The following is a 27,140-nucleotide window of genomic DNA, read 5'->3' as shown; positions in this document are numbered from 1 at the left end:
AGCGTCCGCGGAGCGCTCTCCCAGACGGAGGAGCATATCGGGGCTGGGCAGCTCGGAGAAGAACATTTCCATGGATGCCCCCAACTCCTCACCCTTCAAAGTGCCTGTGAGTTCATTTCGCAAAGCACTCATATCAGCATTATACCAATTCATCATCACATCTCTCTGGCCTCAGTATCTTCTCACAGCTTCTTCTTCAGCTGTTATGTCATTTTTAGGCTCCTGAATGTCTTTATGTGGACTTCAGCAATGCTAAAGTTCATTACTATTTAGAAGAGCATTTGATTTTTTTGCCTAAACTTGCTCAGCTGTTAAGTTCCATTCACAATTCAGTGTTTTATTAAAAAGTTTGTGAATCTTTGCAATTCTGTACTGCTAAACTATGGAAAAAGTGACTGGAAAAACTATGCTATTGTGGAGACGACTGAGCCGCTGTCAAAAATATAAAGGGATGGTTTAACCAAAAATGAAAATTGCCATCATGCACTCACCCTTGTGTTGTTCCAAACCAATATGGCTTGTCAAGTTTTGAATGATGAATAAAACTTTGAACAAACAAATATAACCAAAAATCTAGCTTGAACTCGTTTTCAACATTAGCTGTCATTTGAAAAAATTGCTTTAAAGGGACATTTAGCCAAAAAAAAACTAAATTTCTGTCATTTACTCACCCTCGTGTCATTCTGTGGAAGACAAAAGATATTTAAAGCAACATGCAGCCCTTTAACTTTTATGGACAAACAACACTGAGACATTTTCTTTTGTGTTCCTCAGAAGAAAGTAAGTCATACAGGTTTGAAACGACAGTAAATTGCTTTAAATTTTGTAATTTTTCATATTAGTGTCGCTGCTGTTACTTAGTCCCCACTATCAATCATCGTCTTTTGCATGTCACACTGCACTGATGTAGAAATAGAGCAGAATTCCTGCTTGGGATAAATGCCCCACTTTAATTACCCTCTTGAGCCCCTGATTAGTGAAGTGTCGTCCTCCTCCGTTTATCTCCAGCCACTAATGGTCTTCCTTATTCCAGGCTAATTCCTATGTGTGAGGACAGAAGTTCAGCACAATGATGTATGTATATATGGTGCATGCACATATAGGGCTGTCGCGGTTAAGAAATTTCCCCTGCGGTTATTATGGGTGGCTCAATAGCACGATATGCAGTATTACCGCCGTTTTTTTTTTTTTTACATACCTAATTTATCCTGATTTTGCTGCATACAAAGCTCATTCATTGAGTTATGTAGCATATATTGTTGCTTTTTTAACTGACAGAGAGACACATTTTAAAACATTTTTGTTTATTGTTAAATGCCAAACAGCAACAAGAACATGCGTTTTCCAATAATTTTTTTTTTAAGAAATCAAAGAGTTCTAACATGATGTATTACACATGTATTTGCGCGCGACTTTGTACAGCAGCGGAAATCTAGACTGATTATCGTGCCACCACTGGCCCACCAGGACAGTGGATTCGCGTTGGAGTCGATGCACTCCTCATGCAGAAAGCGTACGGAGCTCGTTATCTGCTCACGCTCTCTGGGCACTGACGTGGAGGTTGTCCGTGACTTCAGCAGGTATGCCTGTTACTTTCACGGCTGTATTTTACAGATTTCGCAAAGGCTTCAGCTACTCCTAACTGTCGGCCGGTCTCAGCTGTTCTTTTTGATGTTGCTCCGCGACCTGATGCTTGAGGGGGCAGCTGCGCTGGATGACGGGACACTCTAAAACGCTTACCTTGAAAAACGTTTAACATGGCTTAATGTACTAAGACAGTGATATTAAAAGACCAAACTCACTAAAAATCATACTAATAAAGTATACTATCTATAAAAAAAAATCAGATGAGCCCTGAATATGAATGCAACTCGTTTAATAACACGTTAAGCCTTTTCCTCCCATAGAAAACCGTTATAAGAAAACGCTTAATGTGGCTTAATGTACTAAGACAGTGATTTTTACGTTTTTCACGTTAAGCGTTTTTCACGTTAAGCATTTTAGAATGTCCCGATGACCTCAAATTAGATGTATTGCTGCGTCACAGGAACCTTTTTGCAGCACATTTTGCATATCGGCTCATCTATATTCGCTGGCTCACCCTTTTCATTGGGTTGAAAGCCAAAATGTTCCCAAACTGGCGACGTGACATTAGGTTTTGACATCGTTTCAGCCGGCCTATTCAAAAAAAAAACGAAGCACCATAAAGCTACAACGCTACAAAATTACAGTCGAAACCATATTGTATCATTAATTTATTTAACATTGAATGCACAGTGACAAATTGAAAAAACAAGAAGGCCACAGCCTCATAAAAAAAAAAAAAAAAAAAAAAAAAAACTGAACACTGCGGTTGTCGCGGGTTCTGCGGTTGCTATCTTTCCTCTGCGGTTTGCTTGTCAATAGCGCGGTATTACAATATTGCGGTTATCGCGACAGCCCTATGCACATACCTTTAGAGTTTTCACATTCTTTTTAAGTTATTTATGCAGTATTTTCAGAGCTGCATTGCATGAACAGTGAGCAGACGCTCCCTCTGATCACTATATTGTAACAAAGGCACATTCTGGAAACAGTCTGTGCCTCTGAGAAGCATTAGAAATTGTTTGAAGATATTTTTAACCAGGCAGGAAGTGGGACAAGGCATATATTTATATCTCCAGCATTTCTGTGTATCATTCTCTAAGTGATTAATCGTGCATATTTGTCTCTCTGTCACAAAATTCCTAGACAAGTGAACTGATTTGGTGCACTCGGATAAAAGACTTGGATGTTGGATGTGTTTTGAATATGAAGTCTCATTACAGCTCAAGTCATTTTCTATTAAGAATATGGAAGCATTGATTGACAGGTGCATTGGGATTAAAGAGCTCTGTTGAGGCAGCATATAATTGATATATGAATTATGTGAAGATTGCATTGAAAGCCTGTCAGTCTGTAGGACGGCCTGAATTTAAAGATACAGCAGCACTCGTCACATGATTCCCAGAAGAGTGGAAACTGTTAGTGAGGACTAACTTTGTATTTATGCCAGCGATTTTGCTACTAAAAGCTTTTCAAATGTTGTGGTGTTTAAGTGTCCACATAATCCACAAGAATTTGAAAGATATTTTGATCTTTGCTGGACAATTTCCAAACGATGCCCTTTCTAAAACTTTGTACAGCAACGCCCTCCACATTAGTGCTTCATCGCTCTCTCTCTCTTCTTCTCACTTCTCTTTACCCTCTCTATTTCACTTTTTAAACATAAAGCTTTCTCTCATCTTTCTTCTGATTAGGAGTGACTCATTTATCGCATACAATCTCACTTCTTTTCTGTTAATGGCCTTTTACTAGCCAAACGCTCTCCTGCTTACAGTCTGGAACACATCTGAACATGACAAATCTCACTTCCGCTGCCCTATTTTTTTTTTTGACACTGTCATTGTCCTACTTGATTTTGATGTATAGCCGCTCAGCTAACCCTCTGTGATTTACCACAGATAGATTTCTTCCTGGTTTTCTCTTCCTGCTTCCTCTTTTCTTCGGAATAGTAAATTCACTGTAAGACAGGTTAGGCAGTAGTCATATTTTCTGACTCGTAGGGAAAATTCTAGCAAATGTGATAAGTCGGTAATTATTTTCATGTTCAAAATCAGAAAATAATAATACAAATATATTAAATAAATATACTAATTTTCTCCTTTATTCGTGTTTTTGTTCGTTCATTCATTTGGGTTGCTTCTCCCAGAAAATCAGACTTATTCAGTCAGATTTCACAATTCACTCCTACTAACTGAAATGAGTTAACACACTCTCACTGGACATGAATGGATATGTTGATGCGGACTATTTTTTTCTTCCTTTCTGTTTTGCTGAAACTAACACACCTCGTAAGAACAGCTCATTCTGACCCAGAGCCAAATATTACTCACGTATGTATCCGCAGGTGGCCGTTTGAACACTCTGACTTGGTTACTTATTAATATTTTGTTTTCCTTCAAGACATTGAGCAAGCACTGACTGTGCTACAAGCAGACGGTAAACTATTCAGCCGGCCTTGGCTGTCCCATATTACTCTGGGGAGTGTATTGTCTGTTGGATTTTACCTCAGCTGCCTGTCTTCTAATGTTCAAACCTGCTTTTGAAAGGTCAATGAAGTCTTTGGGAAGTTGCCGTCTCATTTGTCGTGATGGTGCCGTTGTCTCTGTCATATGTTCTCAGGGTCTTTCAGCGAGTGGTGTCCATGTATAATTGATCATGACTTTATCGTTGTATATGCAGACGCTTACTCATGAGCAAGGTTGAGTCATGCCGTGCACAGCCTCACACTCAGCCGTCATTCATCGACTGAAAAACATGAGTTTCTCATAGGAACTCATCTGAATGTATCTGTGCTTCTGCTTCACAGGGTTTTTTAAGCAAACGACTGAAAGGATCCATCAAAAGAACGAAGAGTCAAACAAAGCTGGATCGCAACACAAGCTTTAGACTCCCATCGCTACGACCAACAGAAAATGACAGGTACAACTTACACTTGTTTGTTTCTCATGAAAGTATTCAGAGGGAACTTTGACTGAACCTCACTGAATTTCTTTCAGTTTTTTGTGTGTCTCTGACCAGAATTTAAGAGACAGATGTACGGTTATCTTTAAATTCAAAATGATAAATTCAGATCTTCATTTTATTGAATATATATATTTGAATTGATTATCTTTTCTACTTAACTTTTATAGGTAAAGCAGTAGCTTTACTTTTATCCACTTTTCTTTAATTATAAACATCTATGCTTATATAACAAAGCCAAAATTAAAGGTGCCATAAATGCGAAAATCACTTTTAATAGATGTTTGAACACAGTTGTGTGGCCGCAGTATGTGAAAAAAAAAGCTCCTGGGGGTATAATCTCAGCACCAAAGAGCCATTTAAAGTGTGGTGTGTTTGGATGCACCAACGAACATAGGAGTCTCCATAGACCACCGAGGACACGGTGGTTAACTTTCATTTTCGAAGGAAATGTCCCAGAAAAAAAATTGAAAAGTCCTATACATTTGTGCTAACATTTTACACCGGACTGCCTCACAAACGAGGTGTCAGTTCAGCGCTGGAGTTGTGCATAGATTGCTTCTGAAAGAGGAATCGATACCAACACTTCAAGCACAAACATCCAGACTATAGACGAAGTAAGCATCACGCATCATATCTTGTTTTCCAGAAGAGCTTCTAGGCTCTCTGTAAGGCTAATGTTGCTAAAACTACCATTGTCTCTGCCTGTTTTCACTAATTCTGCCTTCATGTGCTATGATTGTATGATCGTAGATAGGAATGTGGTAGTTAAAAATTGCATTTGGAAGCAATGTAAAGTCAGTAACATGGTCACCATCAGTTAAACCCTAGCACTGGTATGCCCGCGAGCATGAGCTCTTCAAGCTCCAGCTAGGGTTGCCAGGTTTTCACAACAAAACCCACCTAATTGCTACTCATACTAGCCCATCACATTTTAAGGGGGATGCCCCCATTAAAAATCGCATTCCGGTGGGGTAAAATGCATGTTTTTGGTGGGAAACCCATGGTAAAATTGGCATTTTAGGGGCTAAATGTCACATTATTGGGGTTGCTTAAACATGCGGTAAAACCGCAGACTTGGCAACACTGACTGCTCCGCACTCGTCTGAAAAGGGAGGCGTTTTTGAGATAAAACTTAACATACACACATAAAATATTGTATCAATGCATTCTATGGCACTTTTAAGCTTGAATTCATGCTTGTGACTTATAACAAGCAGCTGGTTGGAAAATATGCTGTGCTGGGACCTGGCATAACATGAGATCTGTTTTAAAGATCTCAGGCATAAGGTACCTTTCAGGTAGTCTGACAGCTCACTGGCAGAACCTTTCTGGCAGTTCCTCCCTAATGAAGCTACTGTGCTGAAGCTGCGATTTAAACTGCACTTACGCTACCAGTCAAAAGTTTGGATTCATTTTACTTAATTTATGTTTGGCGTGATCAGAAAAATCTTTTGACTGCACTGTATTACAAATACTTTGGCTGGTTAGCAGGGGCCAAACTACCATTTATACCTGAAAAATATTGACTGGTCAGTCCCTCCAGGATTTCAGGATTTATTTATTTATTTTATATTTATTTTGTTTTTGTTTTTTTGTGATCAAAATGACTGATTTTGCTGCGGCTTTTCTTAAAATTTGCGGCATTTCTTATTGTTTTGCAGTGAAAATATACCACAGACAACATTCTTCTAACACTGTTATGACTTAAAAAAACCACTGTATAGGCTCCAGACACACATTTGTTTTAATAAATGCTCATATTAAATTATAGCATAACACATAAGCAGTGTTGTGCCAGTTCATACTTAAAAAGAACTAGCTCAAAGTTCAGTTCACACAGATGATAATGAACTAGTCCATGTTCATAGTTCTTTTTTTTTTTTTAAATGAACTAAGTTCACATATCTAAAAACGAACTAGTTCACGTTCCTTTGTTAAATTTATACAAAACCAAATTCACTTTAAAGAAAGGCTTTCTATAACAAACGGTCAAAATCATGTCTGACCCGCTCCATGTCTCATATTGCGCATCCTATCTTACTCGGTCGTGCTGTTCACTTTTCATAAATCAACATAAATGGAAAAAAAAAAATTATAATATTTTAACAAATATGAAACGTGCTTTTTTTTAATGGCTACAACAGTATAGTATGCCTACATAGCCTACTCTATATTTGTACAAATTTCTGCACATTAATTTAATTCTGAATTTTGCACACACAAGTTGAAAGGCATTTGTTCAAATCAAGTTCACGGATAATTGTGCGTGCATTTATTAGCCTAATCATTATGATACTAAAATCCTAACAAATAGGCTATGCTATGTACAAAAAATCAGATGAGCCCATAATATGAACGGTTAAGCATTTTCCTCCCATAGAAAACCATTATAAGAACGCTTAATGTGGCTTAATGCAGATTAGAATGTCCCCTTATTATGTCGAAATAACGAGATATCGTGGTCTCCTTTTTGATCAGCGGAAACGATTTTTGCTTGTTTGGGATCTGACTGTCCAGCATATTTGAAAAAGTTAAGCAAACTTTCCTGTCTTTTTGACATTTTTCCCCTGCGTCAAACGATCGAGGCTAACAGCAATCTCAACTAGTACAACAAGCGCGCAAGTCATGTGTCACAAACACTGAACACTACACAAACAGTAATTTTCTTTTTCATTTAGGCAATTCATTTTAGTGACACAGGAGGTGCCGGATCCAATGTCGGAGGTGACGGAACATGTTCCGGCTCAAATTAAGCCCTGGTAAAACCTGACTTTTCAAATGAGCATGAACGTGAACTACGCGTTCTGTTCATTCCTGCCAGAGTGAGCGCCGCTCTCGTTCACGTTCATTGTATGAAAAGTGATTCGTTCAGTTCAGCGTTCGGCGAAAATATGAACACGTTCAGTAAACGTCGTTCATTGAACGCGTTCATGCACAACACTGCACATAAGTAGGTACAAAAATAATCAGTGATACATTTGCGACCCCATAAAAATTAGGGTCGCAGTGGCATTTCAAAAGGTTGCATATGCGACCATTTTGGTCACAGTGTAGTTCCCTGAATACTTAAAGCATTGAAGTGCTGTGAAAGTTGTGGCAATTACGAAAATTTGCGATCTTTTGCGAAAATTGTGGCGTTTGCTTGATTTTGTGATAATTCAGCAGTCCCGAAATCCTGGAGGGACTGACTGGTATTAAAAATGTCCCATGTGTTCTAACAAAAATAAATCTATTTCTTTCTAACTGTGTTCTGTTGAAATTAAATTGATTTAGTTTGGTTTGGTTTTTGTTTTGCTCTGTTTTGTTTTGCTTTGGTGTTTTTTGTTTTGCTCTGCTTTGTTTTGTTTTGCTTTGGTGTTTTTTGGTTTGGTTTGGTCTTTGTTTTGCTTTGGTGTTTTTTTTGTTTTGTTAGACAAAAAATATTTTATTAATCACCATTTTAAAGTTCCTATTTGTTCTAAACAAAATAAATCTGGTGTGTAAGCTCTGTAATTCTTACTTCAGCTGGAGGACTAATGGATAAACGGCTGTTAATAGCATTAGGGAAAGTCATTTTTTTTATTACTACACAAACAGTGTGTCACAGGCTTCGGGGCTGAATTAGGGCTGGCTACCTGTGGTGACAAACCAGATGTTGTATTTCCACCATTTTTGTCTGTGTTTGCTGGAACTGGATGGAGACTGTGGGCTCTGGCTGTGATGTTGCTGGTGTATCTGTTCTTTCTGTATACTCTAATGGCCACTGCTGCTGCGGTTAGACTACAGATGAGGAGGAGACGCGATTCTAATCATGCTGATTTCTTATGCTGCTCCTTGTGGATTGAGTGCATCTGTTTGTGAGGAGCTCTTGATCATAAAGTAATGCCAGGAACACACTCCGTGTGTGTTGTGGGGCATGTGATAGTGTAGCTGTTATAGTGTGGCCAAGACAGAGGAACTGCATGTGACAGTTTGATTGAAATGAATTACAACCAAGCAGCAACCTTCCACTCCCTCTCTTGGAAACAACACGGAAGTGCTAAACTGTTACAAGCTCTTGGTGCATAAAGAAGATCTGTAAAGTTGCAAAGACTAAAGTCTCAAATCCAAAGAGATATCCTTTATCAAAGTTAAGACTCTGCCATGCCCCCCTAAAAGGGCTCATTCAAAATCACCGCCACATGTCTACGTCACTATGTGGGAAGATTTGCGTAATACCGCCCAAATGTGGTAAATGCACAAACAAAGAAAACGTTAGTGTTGAAGCAGCCAGGTCAGGGAGATGCTGTGTATTCCATTATTATGGAAAGGGGTGTTACATTTCCGATGAGTGCTTGCAGTGTTTGGACAATCATAATGCAGTGGGTCATCTGGCCAATCAAAGGCAGACTGCGCTTGTCAGAAGGAGGGACTTTGTTGAAAATTATGCATTTGAGAGAGGCGGGGCTTAGAGGACCTACAATAATGTACAGTATTTGAAAAATAATGTTTTTTTTTGTTTGTTTTTTACATTAAAGCATGTCAACATATTCTGTTACACCAAATACACAAAATAATGATCTTTAAAAAAGCATCATGTGTCAAATGATGCTACAGAAATCATTCTAATATGCTGATTTTGTGCTAAAGAAACTTACTGATCCCAAACTTTTGAACAGTACTATATTTGCATTATCTCCTTGTTTATGTACCATAAATGTAGCCCATAGAACTTCATTCATTTTTTCATACTGCAGAAAATTCCAATTTGTTTTCATATTTGATTTTTAGGACTCCCTGTCCTTACTTTCATTTTGCAAGTGGTGAAATATGATTTGTTTGTTCAGTGTAGTCAACTTGAAGTGTATCTGCATCGGTTGCTTTAGTAATAATGTCATTTTCAGCACTATGCTGAGAGACTTTCTTCTGCAACAACTGCTAGTAGCTGTCAGTGGAAAGAGAGGATGGAAAACTGGAAGTTTTGCATGAAATCTCGCCAAGGTGCAAAATTCATGAGGCGCTTGAAACAACTTAAGCAACATTTTATGCATTCATACATATAGGCTGTCTAAAACTGCTGACTCGTTCACTCATTTACTATTGACTACATTGACTACACAATGTCATATCATTTGCTACTCTGTGTGACTGAGATGCTTTTAAAAATTAGCTTTTTAATAATATCACACACACTATGAAAATATGGTAACACTTTATATTGGGGAACACATATTCACTGTTAACTAAGAGTTTTCCCTCAATTAACTATTAATAAGCTGCTTATAGTTAGTGAGGTAGTTAAAGTTAAGGAATCTAGTATATGGTCATGCAGAATAAGGCATTAACAAACAGTGTGCTACTAATATGCTAATCTAAATAAACAAAATAAATCAAAATCTGCTTTTAATCCTAAAGTGAATTGATAACCACCATTATACAGGTGTTCAAACCGAAAAAAATAAAAATAAACATTTAACCAAATAGCAAAATATGTAAAACAATACACACTAATGTACATTACTGATAACAAAAATTGCCAGTTTGTTTTTCACTCATAATTTTGTCATAATAATGTTTTTAATGTTTTTAAAAATATCTTCATTTGTGTTCCAAAGATGAACGAAGGTCATCTTTCGGGTTTGGGACGATATGAGGGTGAGTAATTAATGACAGAATTCTCATTTTTGGGTGAACTATCCCAAAAATTCATTATGTGGGGATTATTATTTATTTCATGTTATTTATTTATTTGATTGGTTGTTCATTTACATTTCAAACTACAAAAACATTTGTCAAACGTACCATGAAGCTTTTTTCTGAAGTACCCAAAGCAAAAGAAAATGCACCCAAACTTAATAGGTTCCCACATTGTGATCATGCCAAGTGCTAGCCAAAGCTGACTAAACCTCTGTTCAGATAAGGCTACAGTTTTCTGCTTTCTTGGCTTTGCTGAATACCTGGCTATGGGAAAACATTTGAACTCGTAGCTGAAAAGAAAATGTAAATAGCACATTAGAGGCTTTGAAGTAATCGACCTTTGCTGTAGCAGAATCACCTCTCACTATGTGGTCTGAATGAAAATACTAGTCCTGTATTCATAGTGGACTTGGAAGCTTTGAATATAAAGAGCTTGAATGTGGCACCGCAGCCCCAGCGGACTGATCAGATTTCTTGGATAATGTGGGAGAGCTGTGTCCGGATACGGGCTGACTGTGCACTGATCTGCTTAGCTGTCCGAGTCAGCGTAGGTGAAACGTATCGAAAGCTGGAAGTGAGCCCTCAATCAGGAGTCACCCTGCTGTTTCTGCATCAGATGTCTGATACAATGAACCATGTCTTTGTAAATAGAGATGGAAGGAGATACTGTTTGGTTGGAGGAGATGGATAGATGTTTCTTGAACTTCACTTTGTCATATGCATTTGCATTCAGTTTACAAACCTCAATCAGTTCACTTAGGCTGAGAGTCAGTTTACAAACCTGAGATGATGTATTGTTTTTTTTTTTGCTGCTGTTGTTGTTGTTTCGCAATATCTGGGCTGTTTACCTGAATTATATTCTATTCTGACTGAAAGATCATATCTCAGGGTAAATATGTGGTAATGTGGACAGATAATAGATGTTTTGTGATAAATGATGGGTCCTGTGTTTGGGTTCTGTTGGGACGTGAGCCGGATGAGAGGCCAGTCATTGTGGTCATCTGTTTTTTATCTATATCAGCAGGCATCACCACAATTTCTCATAACGAGAAAAACTGATGCCAGCAGATTTTTCTATTAGGCACTTATGCCAGGATAGTCCATGTTGCGTGACCAACTGTCTGATCGTATGTACAAAGTCACTGCATGCAACGTTATAGTAAATATAAACTTAAAAACAAGCAAAAAACACTGATTTAAAACTGCACATTTCAGTAAGTATCTTTCTCTGGTCTTCAGCACAGAACTAAATGAGAATGTGTGTTACAGTACATTAGAGGAGTAGCTGTCTTCTCCTATCAATCATTTTCTTTAGGCTTTTATGTAGGAGTATTACATACTGTCATTGTATTATACTCTGAGTCTGCGGTCAGTCTTTATATTGGTCTGCTGTAAAACACACATTGATTGTACAGGCATATCTATAAATGTATAAACGTCAGTAAGTATAGTTGTTTGTTTCTTGTAATATTTTGAAGTAATACTTTTATTAAGCAAGGGCCCATTTTCAGTAAATTGAAAATATAATTACACACAAACCAAAATTAGGCCATTATAACTTAATGACATATATATATATATATATATATATATATATATATATATATATATATATATATATATATATATATATATATATATATATATATATATATATATATATATATATATATATATATATATTTATTATTATTATTATTATTATTATTATTATTATTATTTTTTTTTTTTTTTTTTTATTATTATTATTTTTATATTTAATATTTTCTTTAATTCAGATCTTTGGGGTCAGTAAGAATTTAAAATAAATGAATGCTTTTATTTAAAAGTGATGCATTAAATTGATCCAGTGTGACTAATATAATGTTACAAAAAAGTTTCTTTTGAAATATTAAACAGCACAATTGTTTTTACTATAAGAAACAATGTAAGTTTTCAAGAAGTGCTTCTTGAGTAGCAAATCAGCATGTTAGAATGATTTCTAAAGCATCATGTGTCACTCACAACTGGAGAAATAGCCGCTGTAATTTCAGCTTTTCCATCACAGGAATATGTTTATTTAAAATATTTTACATTTGAAACAATATTTTAAATTTAAAATGAACATTCGGAAATGTATAAAAAGAAAACCGTTATTTTCAATTGTACTAATATTTCACAATATTACAGTTGTTTTACTGTTTTTATCAAATAAATGCAGTCTTGTTGAGCATAAAATACTTCTTTCAAAAACACAGTAGAACAGTATATATGTAAATGTGTGATATGACTGTATTTTCTTTTCTGGTCTCATCTTAAGACTGAATTCTCATTAAACAACGCAATCATGTGAGTAATGTCAAGGTGTGGGTGTTGTGCAAGTGTGGCAGTAGTTCAGGTGTGGAGTGTAGGTGTGTGTGTGTGTGTGTGTGTGTGTGTGTGTGTGTGTGTGTGTGTGTGTGTGTGTGTGTGTGTGTGTGTGTGTGTGGAAGTGTTTAAGATGTTTGTGTAGTCAACTCATCTCTCGCTCCTCAGCTCCTCATAGGGCGGTCCCCATGGTAACATTCTCAAGGGGACTTAACATTGGCCAGCCCTCTCTCTTGTTTGTCACATCAGCTTTCTGCTTCCTTTTTAACCTCACCTGAGCTACGGTGAAGTAGCTCTATGCCTGCATCAAAAAAAATGAAGTGAAAGTATTGGATTGGAGTCTTCGTTTCTTTTCAGGGAATGCCTTAATCTCCTGATATGCTCTTGGGATACTCCTTCAAGTGGATCTTTAGTTGTTTTTCGTAGGTATAAACTTTCATTCTGGAAGCAGGGAGATTATGGAATTTGTTTCACGATTGATTATATAATTAATAATGTTTTAATTGAGGTAAAGACGTAGAAATTGGTTATTGTGTGTGTTTAGGCTGTATAATGAAATTATGTTTTTATCTGAAACACTCACTCTCTTATGTTTGACTGCCTCCATGTGGCCAAGCTCTGTAATTTATTTTCTCATCTCATTTATTTATAATCTCATAGGAGATTATAATCAGTCTTTCTGAGCCAAAACTGTTTGTCACAGTTCTCATTTGCATATTGAATCTCCTGTGGCTGAGGACACGTGTATCCAGAATCGGAAGAGAGGATGTAATAATTACTAATTGATCTGGCTGAGTCATAAGTAATTGAGTTCAAGTTTCTGTATTTCTGTGTGCTGTTGTAGGTCACGAGGCCTGCCCAAACTGAAGGAGGCCTGTTCCCATGAGTCTTTGCTGAGTCCAGGAAGCGCTGTTGAAGCTCTGGATCTGAGTATGGAGGAGGACGTCTACATCAAACCTTTACACAGCAGCATTCTAGGACAAGACTTCTGCTTTGAGGTACAAACTTCACCTCTTAGCATTATTCCCATGATCACATTCAAATCCGAAATATGTATCTTATGCTTTCTAGTAATATTGTGAGATATTATTACAATGTAAGCTAACTGTTTTCAGTTTTAATACATTTTAAAATGTAATTTATTCCTGTGATGGCAAAGCAAAATATTTAACAGCCATTACTGCAGTATTTAATGTCACATATTCCTTTAGGAATCATTCAAGAATGCAAATTTGGTTCTCAAGAAATATTTCTTATTATTATTAAATTAGAAAATATTTGTGCTATTTATTTATTTATTTATTTTTTGGTAACACTTTAGAATAATGGTCCATTAGTTAATGTTAGTTCATTCATTAACATGAACAAACAATGAAAAATACATTTATTACTGTATTTAATCATCTTTGTTAATGTTAATGAAAATACAGTTATTCGTTATTAGTTCATGCTAATTCACAGTGCATTAACTAATGTTAACAAGCACAACTTTTGATTTGAATAATGCATTAGTAAATGTTGAAATTAACATCAACTAAGATTAATAAATGCTGAAGAAGGATTGTTCTTGCTAAGATCATGTTAACTAAAGTAGTTAACTCACATTAACTAATGGACCATTATTCTTAGTGTTACCATTTTTTAATGGAAACAATTAATTTTTCAGGATTCTTCGATTTCTTTGAGTTCAAAAGAACATAATTTATTTGAAATAGAAATAAACATTTTTATTCTTGCTTTTGCTCAATTTAATATGTCCTTGTCGAATAGAAATATACATTTCTTTAGAGAGACAAATAAATTCTTACCAGCCCCAAACGTTTTACTATTGTGTAAATATCTTGACATCACACCACATAATATTTTGGAAGGGTTATATTGGATACAGTTCAGTTATTTATAACATCTGAATCAAATGAATGATTTACTTCATTTGATTGAATTGCTGAATTTCTCGGCCTCATCACGTAGGTGGCACACTCAGGTGGAAGTAAGTGCTTCAGCTGCTCCTCTGCTGCTGAACGGGACAAATGGATGGAGAACCTCAAGAGAACTGTGCAGCCTAATAAGGTGACCATAAGATGCTTGTTATTTTAATCAATGCAAAATCATGCACGCTTGTTTTATGCTTAAAATGAGCTTCTGTGGTTCAATCCGTGTCATTCCATCACCAGGACAACCGCAGAAGAGGGGAAAATGTCCTCCGTTTGTGGATCATTGAGGCCAAAGATCTGCCGCCGAAAAAGAAGTATTTCTGTGAGCTGTGTCTGGATGACGTGCTGTTCGCCCGCACCACCAGCAAAACCCGCTCTGACTGCCTGTTCTGGGGGGAACACTTTGAGTTTTCCAGCGTTCCGTCCATTAAGAGCATCACTGTACACATCTATCGTGATGCGGACAAGAAAAAGAAAAAGGACAAAAACAACTATGTGGGCCTGGTGAACATACCGGTGCAGGGAGTTATGGGAAGGCAGTTTGTGGAGAAATGGTATTCGGTCAGCACCCCCACCGCCAGCAAAATCAAAGGTGGAGGCCCCTCCATCCGCATCAAATCTCGCTTCCAGACTGTCTCCATCCTGCCCATGGAGCAGTACAAAGAGTTTGCGGAGTTTGTGACCAATAACTATACCATGTTGTGCTCTGTGTTGGAGCCTGTCATCAGCGTGAAGAACAAAGAGGAGATGGCCAGTGCGCTCGTGCACATACTGCAGAGTACGGGACGGGCGAAGGTACGATGCCAATTGAGATCTCAATACCTTAAACTAGCTATAATCACTAGTTTCTGACTAGACATTGATTGAACTTTCTTTATTAGGACTTCCTAACGGATCTGGTGATGTCAGAGGTAGATCGCTGTGCTGATCATGACGTGCTGATCTTTAGGGAAAACACGCTAGCCACCAAAGCCATTGAAGAATACCTCAAATTGGTGGGACAGAAGTACCTACATGATGCACTAGGCAAGTTAAACGTTTACCTTGGTGTGTTTATTAAGAAGCTTGTGTAACAAGCAGACCCTTTACTTATGTGTTTGTGTTTGCTTTGTAGGAGAGTTTATTAAAGCCCTTTATGAGTCAGATGAAAATTGTGAAGTAGACCCATCGAAATGCTCCAGCAATGAGCTTCCAGAGCACCAAAGTAACCTGAAGATGTGTTGTGAGCTGGCCTTCTGCAAGATCATCAACTCTTACTGGTAACTTTTTCAGTTCCTAGAACTAGACACAAACTTCAGTAGTAGCTAAGTAGAAGCTTGAATAACAACAGAAACAATTTAAAGTTGAGAACATGGTAATTAAAAACTGTGATTTTCTTGTGCGCATTCTTGTTTCTTGTTTAAAAAAATTATTCATAAATTCAGCAAATGGATTTTTTTTTTCAGACTATTGTTATAAATTCAGATTTACCCTATCATTAAAAAGTTTGGGGTCAGTAATAGATTTATAAATTTTTATAAAGTGACAATTATCAAGACAGTTATCACAAAAAAATAAATCAAATATATTCTTACGAGTTCACGAGTTAACTTTATCCTGACAAAAATGTCAAGTTTTCAACATCGATAATAATAATACTGATTTCTTAAGGATCATGTGACACTGTAATGGCTGCTGAAAATTTAGTTTTGCCATCACAGAAATTAATTAAATTTTAAAATATATATTTAAACAAAAAAAAAATATTTAAATTGTAATAATTTTTACAGACTTGGCAAGCATATGAAATATCTTTCAATAACATGAAGAATATTGCCGACCCCAAAGTTTCGAACAGCTGTATATGTTTATGCATTTCACAATGTTTCTACTGGTAACTAGAAATACAACTTCATTGCTCTTGTTTGTAGTTTATTCATATTCCCATGCTTACAATTGCATTAGTTCCATCCTAACCTGCTGCTGTGCTCTGGTCAGTGTTTTTCCACGGGAACTGAAGGAGGTGTTTGCATCATGGAAGCAGCAGTGTCATGCTCGAGGGAAGCAGGACATCAGTCAGCGTCTGATTAGTGCATCGCTCTTCCTGCGTTTCCTGTGCCCTGCCATCATGTCCCCTTCACTCTTCAGTCTCATGCAGGAGTATCCAGACGACCGTACCTCTCGAACACTCACCCTCATTGCCAAAGTCATCCAGAATCTCGCTAACTTTGCCAAGTATGTCAGGAAAACCCTTCATACAGTACACAGTGATTACTTCATATAATTCATAATATTAAATAGTTTCAAATTTTGAATGTGAAAATGGGAATTTGAGTCAAAATGGATTCATTTTGTTATTGAAATCAGGTGACACTTAGATAATCAGTGTATGGCAAAATTCTCATTTAATATTTTGTATTAATATTGGCATATTGTTTTGTGTGTAAATGCAGTCATCATGAAACTTAAGTATCTGTCTGCCTTTGAGCCCTCTCAGTACTTTTGATTTTCTTATGCATTTCATATTCTGGGTTACATCAGATTTGGAAATAAAGAGGAGTACATGGCCTTCATGAACGACTTCCTGGAGCACGAGTGGGCTGGTATGACCCGTTTTCTGCTTGAAATCTCGAATCTTGAGACTATCTCCAACACCCCGGGCTTTGAGGGCTACATTGACCTGGGCCGTGAGCTGTCGGTGCTACACTCACTGCTGTGGGAGGTGGTGTCTCAGCTGGACAAGGTACAGAAATCCATCCAAACCATTATACTGCAACTATACCTCTTACAACAAAATCTACCGTAGGCTAATGTCTGGTTTTACAGAGATTTACAACAGCTGAGCTTCAATTTGTTCAAAAGGTGTAACAGTGGGGGGTGTAAAAAACGTTATGTAAACCTCTTGCACTCAGTATTTATTTTTTTTTTTTTTTCCTTTTTAAATGTTTGACATAGGGGAAAAAAGTAATTACCAGGGCTGGACAAAAAAGATTTCTCATTTTTAATCAAAACAATATTGTTAATATTGTTAAATTCATATTTTTACGAAACAATATTGATTCTTAAATCCAAAGAATCAACTAGACTAACCTGTTTTCAGTTATTGAACAGCATATTGTATTGCGCATCGCATCCAATAAATCGCAGTAAGCTTTGTGTTATGTTACTTTTGATATGAAATGTCTCAGTCTCAGATTTCAAAATTCTGTGCATTTTATTACAATATTCAAAAAACATCACATTTACCTCAGAAAATCAAACAAACAAATTTGGTAAGCATAAACTTTAGTCAGCTAGAAAAATTAACTAGAGAGAGCATTCTAGAGAGGAGCATTTTGCTAAATATCTGCACCATATAACATAATCATTAAACATTTTACGGTTCTTCAGTATTTAAACCAGAAGTTTTTTGACAGCCACCCTTTAATTGTTTATATTTCAAATGTTAATTTAATTGAAGTAGAAATATTTTAATGTAATTTAATGTTAACCTTTAGTTTATTTTAGTATTATAATTTTAACCTTCAATATTATAGTAATGTAGTACAAACTGCCTCTAATGTTTATTTTACAGCATTAGTTGGGAGATTTGTTTCCTTGAGACACAAGCAAATGCAACTTGAATGCTACTCAACATAAATGTGAAAAAAGAAAACCGAGTGCACATTTAAGTATTAATTAAGAATGGCCATGTCTCAAAATCAGGAAGCGCATTTCATACCTCAGAGGTATTGCCGCAAATGTCTTCTGTTGAGCTGTGTCCTTCATGTCAGTAATGCTTGATCCCCACTAAACGTTTTTAAATGTTCAACCTGATATTGCAGTACTGTTAAACAGCTGTGTGTGAACAAAAAAAGCTTTGCTCTTGTTTGCAGTGTTAATGTTGTAACTCATTGTTTAGGTTAAGTTAGCCTCAAGGTTAATTTTTGTTTAATGGCATTGGACACAGCGCATTCACACACTTTCCCTAACCCTTGCTGACCTGTTGCGTCTGGAGCATGGTTTTGTTTTGACTGCGATTAAAACCTCCCTGCACATTATTTTTGTTTCCTGCCATGAGTTAATTCATTTCAACCTTTCTTTTATCTTTTATCTTGTCCCAGACATAACTTTCTGTTGTTGTTTGATGCATGGCCTGCATTTGACCATTTTTACATTGTTTGTTTCTGTTTTTTTGTTTTTGGAACTACTTTTGTCATTTTTGTAGAAGCATGTGTTTGGTTTTTCTTTTATTTATCCCTAATTTGACTTTTCTTTTCCTTTTGTTTTCTCCTCTGTTTGCCCATGCCACTATCCATTCCACCCTTTCCTGTCCGACACACTGTGTCTCCATGGTTACGCTGTCCTACCACCAATGCATTATGGTGCCTACTATCTCGACCAACCAAAAAAAAAACCTCCTGCCAACCCACCAATCTGCCATCTGCACCCTCAAACTCTCGGGCTCCGTGTGTTTGCCCTCTGTGGTCCATAATGTGGTTACGCGCCAACCCAGGGTGACAATTCCTTCCTGCAGGCGACGGTGGCCAAACTGGGGCCCCTGCCGCGTATACTTGGCGATATCACCCGCTCGCTGTCCAGCCCCACCCCCATCCAGCAGCAGATCAGGCGCTTCCAGGACCACAGCTCCGCTCATGACATCAGTGGGAGTGTGTCCTCAGGACTGCAGAGAATATTTGAAGACCCAGCAGACAGGTAGGACATTGCTGGATTTAATTATATTATTTTACTTCATGTATGACACTTGCGCTATATTCCAAATGACATAATGCCACAATTAAGCTTTGTGTGAGGAACAGACTGAAATGATTTGGTTGTTGTTCCAAAATTATAGTAGTTAGTCGCTCATCCACAAGACCAAACGTGGTGCGTTCCTAAATGGAGAAGAACATCATTGATTCTCACATGTATTGTGATCGTGCCATGTTTGAACTTTTGGAAACATGACATTTTAAAGGGCCATTTCTGGTTTAAGATTCGATGTAATGGAAGTAGCGACAGATCTTTTCTTCTCTACTGTGACATAAAGTGAAGAGTGAAGCAGGTTATTGAAAAGATAAAAAATTTAGGGCGGTAACTCTTATCATTTTACCAGAAGATTAAGTTATGACAATTTTAATGATAAAATCATACAGGTAAATTTTATGAAATTGGTATTTATACATCATCAGTATTTGGCCAAGATACAACTATTTGAAAATCTGTAATCTGAGGGTGCAAAAAAATCTAAATGTTGAGAAAACTGCCTTTACAGTTGTCCAAATGAAGTACTTAGTAATGCATATTACTAATCAAAAATTACGTTTTTATATATTTACGGTAGTAAATGTAAAAAATATCTTCATGGAACATTACTCTTATTTACTTAATATCGCTAATTTTGACCCATACAATCAATTTATTGTTGGCTATTGCTACAAATATACCCGTGCGACTGGAGAATGGTTTTGTGGTCCGGGGTCACATATTAAAAAGTCAAAAGAAAGAAATGTATGCATGGATGAATCATTCACAAGAGATTGCACATTTAGAGTGTAGATAGGGTGAGTTTCCCTTTCATGCCATTTCATTTGTGACTTATACCACACTTCTCCAAAGACTGCATTTAGAACTGGTAATTATTCTCATATTCATTCTTCTGTATCTTGTTCCTCAGTGAAATGAGGAGCATCAAATCTCCTGTCCAGGAGCACATGGAGGCATTAGTCCGAGGGAAGCATCCTTTATTGGGTCAGCAGTCCTCCACTCACAGCATGAGCTTCTCTGACAAAGAGGAGCGAGACAGTCCACTACCGAATGGACGCAGTATATCTCTAATGGACCTGCAGGACTCTTACCTTGCACAGGGGCATCCGGGTCCTAACTCTCTCAATGAAGCCCCACCTAGATTAGGCCGAGTGGGCTCTCAGGCCTCCATTGGCCCTGTCCCACCTCCACACCTCCACCAGCCCCCTGTCCATCCAAAAGTTCCCCAACTAAGAGATAACTTGCCGCAAAGTGCCCCGCAAGTGCGGCGTCCTATACACCCCTCCCTCAGCCAGCAGCGTAGCCTGCAACCGCTGTCTTTCCAAAACCCTGTTTACCACCTCAGTAACCTGCACACACAATCCACGCACTCCACCCAGTCCACACACTCCACCCACTCCCTTCAGCCAGACTCCAGCTCGGAGAACCTGAGCTCAGGCAGCTCTCGTAGCGCCAGTCCCAGTGCGTCAGGGGGCCGGGGAGCTACTCCCAGAGCACGGATGCCCTCCACCAGCAGCGTGGAGGAAGAACTCACCCGCAAAAGCATCCAGGGACTAGAAACGCCTCCTCCCACAGCACGCTGGCACCCTCCCCTGGCAGACCAACACTTGGGAGCCCAGGTTGTGGCGGTACCGAGGCAGAGCAGTGCAGGTACAGCGCATATCGTGAAGGTGGAGCAACAGAGTCGAGGAGTGGGGCTGGTGGCAGGAAACGCAGGGGTGCGAACTCCAAGATCGCTTCCTCACAGCACTTCCCTGCGTAGCAGCAGCAGTGTCAACACTGAACCCATGCAGCAAAGCGGTGAGAGATCCAGACAGCAGTCCACGTGCTCCAGAGACAGTTCAGTTCCAGGAGGACGAGGCACCAAACAGGTATAGACCGAGATGAGGAAAGAGAGTTCGTTTTATCCAGACATGTTGGAACCCAAATAATGCTTTCTTTGCATTTGTCTATAAGGTACAGTCACCTGTAGAGTCAGTCACCATATCCCCAGTGGAGCGAACGGCAGCATGGGTCCTGAATAATGGCCAGTTTGAAGATGAGGAAGAGGAAGGACCGAGCAAAGATGATGCCAAACATGTAGAGAAGGTACAAAGAGGGGGAACTGCTGAAAATATGCTTTAGGTAATCACTGTAGTAAGTTTTAAGAGGTTATACTCTTTTTCTCTGAAGTACGAACAGGAAATCTCAAAACTGAAGGAGCGTCTGCGGGCGTCTAGTCGGCGACTGGAGGAATATGAAAGGCGGCTTCTAGCACAGGAACAGCAGATGCAAAAGCTGCTCTTAGAATACAAGTCTCGACTGGAGGACAGTGAGGACCGTCTGCGTAGACAACAAGAGGAGAAAGACAGCCAGATGAAGAGTATTATCTGCAGGTGAGTGTATGACCAAATTTACAGTATATAACAAAGGAGTGTATATAATAAAGTATATAATCTTAGGCTTTTGGTTGCAAACTTTAAATTACAGTCTAAATATTAAGTAAATGTTTAGTAAAATCATTTTTATATCTTTACATTTGCTGATTAACTACACAATACTGTATAAAGGCTGTTTTATCTTTATTCTTTCTTTCTTAAGGTACGAATGTGTTTAAGTTGTAAGTGATTTTTTTTCCGGTCACACTTTATTTTAATGTCCAGTTCTCACCATTAATAACCCATTAAACAATGACTTTTGCCTCAATAAGCTTTTAATTTGCTGCTTATTAATAGTTAGTAAGGTAGCTGTTAATGTTAGGTATTAGTTAGGATTAGGGATGTAGAATATGGTCATGCAGAACATGTGCTTAATAAGTGCTAAAAAAAAAAAGCCAATATGTTAATAATAGGCATTAGGGGTGTAACGGTACGTGTATTCTTACCGGACCGTTTCGGTACAGGGCTTTCGGTACGGTGCACATGTGTACCGAATGACCGAATGCAATATTTTGTGTGCGGAACAAAGGGACATTTTCGTGTTTTATTTATTTATATTTTTCATTATATTTTATTATATGATATTGGTTTGAGACTGAGAGTATTTTATTTAGTGGAGAACTTTGCACCAGTATTTTATTTCTTATTCTTTTTTATTTTCTATATATTTTATTAAAAAGTATTTAAAAAAAAAAAACAAATTTAACAACTTGTTAAAAAAAGTTTATAGTAATAAACAACCTGCAGTTTAATGTTTGCATTTCTTTCCCTTACTGTACCAAAAATAAACCGAACCATGACTTTAAAACCGAGGTACGTACCCAACCGTGATTTTTGCGTACTATTACACCCCTAATAGGCATGCTAATAAGCATCTAATTAGTAGTGAGAATTGGTCCCTATTAGTGTTGTCAAAAGTACAGTCTTCGGTATCAGTGGGTACTGAAATTTTTCTGTGTCAGTTTCCTGCTAACATTTGAGCGCTGTTGAGTGGATTCTTAAACACCGCTGATTGGCCATTGTGTTCACGCGTATAACAGATATGACTGTGATTGGTTACAATGATCATTGCTTCGCGCTCACACAGGAGTGTTTGAAAGCAGGCGTCTGTCAGCGATTCCATCTATGTGCAGATATATTTGGGATCTGCTGATAGACATAGCTGTCAGACAGTCCATGTGCTTCTGTGCAAGCGTGGTGAAGAGCGTGAAGCGATAATCATTGTACCGAAGTCGACACTTTTGATAACACTAGTGTCTATACTAAAGTGTTACCTTTTTACCTTTAATTTGTACATAAACAAAACTATCCAACTTAAACAACCGAATCTGCAATGTCGAAACTATTTGATATTCCAAAACCATGTGAAATCTGACAAGGTTTGTGTCATTGTGGCTCGTAGGCTGATGGCCGTGGAGGAAGAACTGAAGAGAGACCATGCAGAGATGCAAGCGGTCATAGACGCCAAGCAGAAGATAATCGATGCACAGGTATTACAGATGACCATATTAACCAGCATGATAAATGCAAGGTTAACTTGAGTGAGAGTTTGGAGCTTATCTTAGTCTACTGTCTGGTTGTGAGGAGCTGGCCTGTGTGTGCTGCGCAGTGGTATGCTTTGAGCTCCCTGCTAAACCTCAGATGGTATTAAAGCAAACAGGCTGCTGACTGGCTCGTTGTTACTGTGTCCTACTGAATTCCAGGTCACTAATGGAACTGAGGTAATACCAGCAGGCAAGTACAAGCAGACCGTTCTGCTCCTGCAGAGCAGCTAGGCTTATGTAAGCGCACCCCGATCCAACACCCATCCCTGCCCTGAACCTTTGCAACACTCAGTCCTCTAAGCCATTTTGTTTCTCTCCACTTCAGATGATATCATAAAACGAAGGTTAAGTGTGAAGTGTGTAGTTTTTCAGTTTTAAAAGACGCTCTATCCAAATTGCAGAGCGATCACTATAACAAAAAAGTATAATAAACAAGAATGTAATAGTACATATCAATTATTTTATTTATATACATATATGTTCTGTAAAAAATTCTGATTGAATTGAATATAGGATACAAAATGTAAGCTAACCAAAAAAATTTATTATATTAATTTTAACTAGAAATGTATACATTTATCTACAATCAAACCAAAATTTATTCAGACACCTTCAAGATTTCTCACATTATCACAGTTTATTCACTATAGTTTAGAACATGGTAATAAAATATGACAAGAACTCAAGAGTTAAACTGTGTCAGAACAAATAATTTTGATAATATCAGATAACTTTGATAGAAAGGTATGTAATGAATTTGGTTGAACAGCGGTCAGCTGTTATGTCCACTGTATGAAGAATTATTGGGTACAATAATGTATGTCAGTTTGCATGTTACATATTATACATGTATTCACTTTAAATGTACCGGTAATTGATTTTATTTTATTCATATTCAATTATTTATTAGATATTAAAAAGGATTGTCCATCCAAAAATGAAAAATCTGTCATCATTTACTCTCATGTTGTTCCAAACCAGTTTTTGCTTTTTTCTTTTTATAAGGAAAACAGAAGAATATATTTTAAAGAATGTTTTCAACCCAACAGTTCAAACTGACTTCCATTGTTTTTGTCCATACAGTGGAAGTCAATGAGAACCAAAATTACCAACTTTCTTCGAAATAAAGTAGTTTTTTTACTGTCCACAGAAACGATATGAGGGTGAGTAAATGATGAAATGATGGATTTTCCATTTAATTAATATTTTTATATATATTAAATTACGAAACATTAGTGCTAGTAGTAACAGTTCATCTTAAAGAAAGTATGTAGGATTTCTAATCAGGAAATGAAAAGTACTTCAGGCAGAATAAAACTGTCCTTGACATTATCATTGGCATAGAAATTGCACACTTTACCTTTAAACTAGATACTTAAATACGTTTGCATACTTAAAAATTCTCCTTGTGTTTGGTAAATGTTCATGCTTTTTCCACATTTCTAAGCTGTCAGAGCTGATGTTTAGTGTGATGCTGTTGAGGAATGTGTGTTGATGGGGATCTCTCTAAGCAGATTCATTACCTGGTACCTGTGAACTGGAGCTTGGGCTGCTGTTTTTTATTTTCTCCTTTTTATTTTTGCCTAGTCAATTCCTTTTTGCCCATGCTGCCACACTCCCAGCACGGTTTACTATATAATGTGTAATGATGGTCTCTTATGTTGTTTTTTTTGTCTGCATCTGTTGCTTATACAGGATTTGAGTTGTCCTGTTTATTGCTGTCCTTACAAACTCTCTCTTCTGCGTGTATGTGCTTGTAGCACATGTGATTGTTCACTTGCCTGACCGCTGTCAGACTGGCACAAATTATTAATTGGCCCTATTCACATCTGCTGTTATTTCTCTTTTTAAAATTATCTTCCATATGAAATGAAGATAGAGTTGATTTGGTTATATTTTATTGCAAAACATACATGATAAATCATTACTTACTTTCTTTTTAATTCATTTTATTTATTTTTGCACTTTTTTTGCTAACACATTCAGTTTCACCATCTATGTCCACCATTTTCCCTTTTAGACAATGTCATTTCTTTACGATATTATTTTACCTGTATTGAATCTTTTCAAAGGAATATTCATGGTTAAATGTAATATCAAGTTTGAAAAATAAATATACTAGAGATAGAAATTTATAAATTTTTGTGGAGAGTTTAGTAGAATTAATAATAATTATAATATTAATAGTAAATTGTATGTAATATATATTAATAATATAATAATAAATTAACCATTATATATAATATTTATTATAATATATTTATTTGTATTTTCTAAACACATAGTATTATGCATAAAATGTCATATTATATTATAATTTTGTGTGTGTGTGTGTGTGTGTGTGTGTGTGTGTGTGTGTGTGTGTATATATATTTAATAAATTGTATGTAATATATATTAGTAATATAATAATAAATGGACCATTATATATAATATTTATTATAATATATTTTTTGTATTTTCTTTACTTACACATATAGTATTATGCATAAAATGTAATCTATTATAATGCAACCTTGCATATTTTTTTTTTATTTAATTTATAAATTAAGATATCTTAAAATCTTAAATTTGAATGTGCTTCTCTCTCTCGTTCGCTCTCTCTCGCAGGAGAAGAGGATCAGCTCCCTGGATGCAGCTAACTCTCGGCTGATGAGTGCCCTCACTCAGGTCAAAGAGCGATACAGCATGCACAACCTCCGCAACGGCCTGTCGCCCACCAACCCTACCAAGCTCTCCATCACTGAGAACGGAGAGTTCAAGAACAGCAGCTGCTGATTGGTGCTCATGGACTTGATGAGCCTTGCCGATTGGTGCTACCAGACAGATCACCAGCACCGATTGGTCGAGTTCAACACGGACTGAGTACCTAGACTATATGCCTAAACTGACTGACTACTGTCTACCTGCGATTGCAAGGAATGTCTGGTTATTAATGTGTATATAAACATTATCTAATATTGGTTCTGTACAGAAATGCTACTGCAGAGGAGTGTTTTGAGATTGCGTGGGAGAGTAAAGCATAGCTTCGGTTCTGAGTCAGTGAGTTTGTGTTTTGTTTTGTTTTTAAATACTGATTTATGCATAAATGCAGATTTAAGATTGCAAACAGATTTTTAATTATTGCCTAAGATATATGAAGGAGATGTACATATCTTAAAATAGAACTGTTTTAAAAGAAAATATGAAGAAAAGCACATAGGTATCGGCCGTAGTTGTAAATGTCCTCAAGTTGCAGAATCTGACAGGCAGAAATAGATGAAAGGCGATTTTATGCACTCGGTTTTCTAACACAAGTTTTCTATTTTTTTTTTAATTATTATTGTTTCGTTATCATCTAGCAAAAGGTGTTATGACTGATTTTAGTTAAATTAAAAAGGACACAATTAAGCCAGCCACAGTTCAGTTACAACAAATATAGAACATGATGTTCAATAAATTGAAATAAATGTTCATTAATTTTGCTAAAAATATGACTGAAGCAGTGGGTTTAATTAAAATGTTGAACTGAATTAATTGAACAGAATTTTCATTCTGACAGATATGTAGGCTATTTTACTGGCACTCAACCCAATTTAACATTTTATTTTTTGCCCTATATGTGTTTTATGTATCTGACCAGAGTGCTGTGAAAACACCAATGTACAGTCTCACTGCCCTCTTTCTGATCCTGTTTATTGTTTGTCTGCTGCTTTTATTGAAAGTCATTGTTTTTCCACTGTGTTCTCACTCTGTCCATATGAGCATCGATGCCTTTAACGTTTTGTGGCACAGAACTCCTCAATGTTTGCTGTTCTTGTAGCGATATATTTCATTTTCAGTCTCAGAGTTGATAGCTGAGCATCGAATAAAGATGGATTGTGGCCTCATTGATCATGTTGTCTGTGTTGTGACCTGAAACTGATTTAGCATTTCTGGTTCCATTCATTTTGCTGTTATTGGCATTAATGCACATTACTAAAAGAAGAGTC

The 27,140-nt window shown here is 37.1% G+C and overlaps 1 protein-coding gene across 2 annotated transcripts; it reads left to right on the top strand.

Annotated features, from left to right (window-relative positions):
* Positions 1-27,042, top strand: LOC132096342 (ras GTPase-activating protein nGAP-like). 2 transcript variants are annotated; one of them, XM_059501632.1, is made up of 15 exons: positions 1-106; positions 4,391-4,503; positions 13,394-13,547; positions 14,521-14,619; positions 14,724-15,278; positions 15,365-15,509; positions 15,598-15,742; positions 16,461-16,697; positions 17,004-17,205; positions 18,979-19,157; positions 20,119-21,079; positions 21,165-21,296; positions 21,381-21,583; positions 23,028-23,115; positions 25,780-27,042. In XM_059501632.1, exons 1-15 carry the CDS (start codon positions 71-73, stop codon positions 25,945-25,947), a joined length of 3,417 nt encoding a protein of 1,138 aa, XP_059357615.1. In that variant the 5' UTR covers positions 1-70; the 3' UTR covers positions 25,948-27,042. The 2 variants fall into 2 exon arrangements, with proteins under 2 accessions (XP_059357615.1, XP_059357614.1); XM_059501631.1 differs by having other exon boundaries at positions 18,958-19,157.
* Positions 27,043-27,140: the final 98 nt, after the last annotated feature.

This window comes from Carassius carassius, chromosome 20 (assembly GCF_963082965.1).
Source record: "Carassius carassius chromosome 20, fCarCar2.1, whole genome shotgun sequence".
Classification (NCBI taxonomy): domain Eukaryota; kingdom Metazoa; phylum Chordata; class Actinopteri; order Cypriniformes; family Cyprinidae; genus Carassius; species Carassius carassius.
Note: the sequence above shows the minus strand (reverse complement) of the source record. Positions and strands in the feature narration are given on the sequence as shown.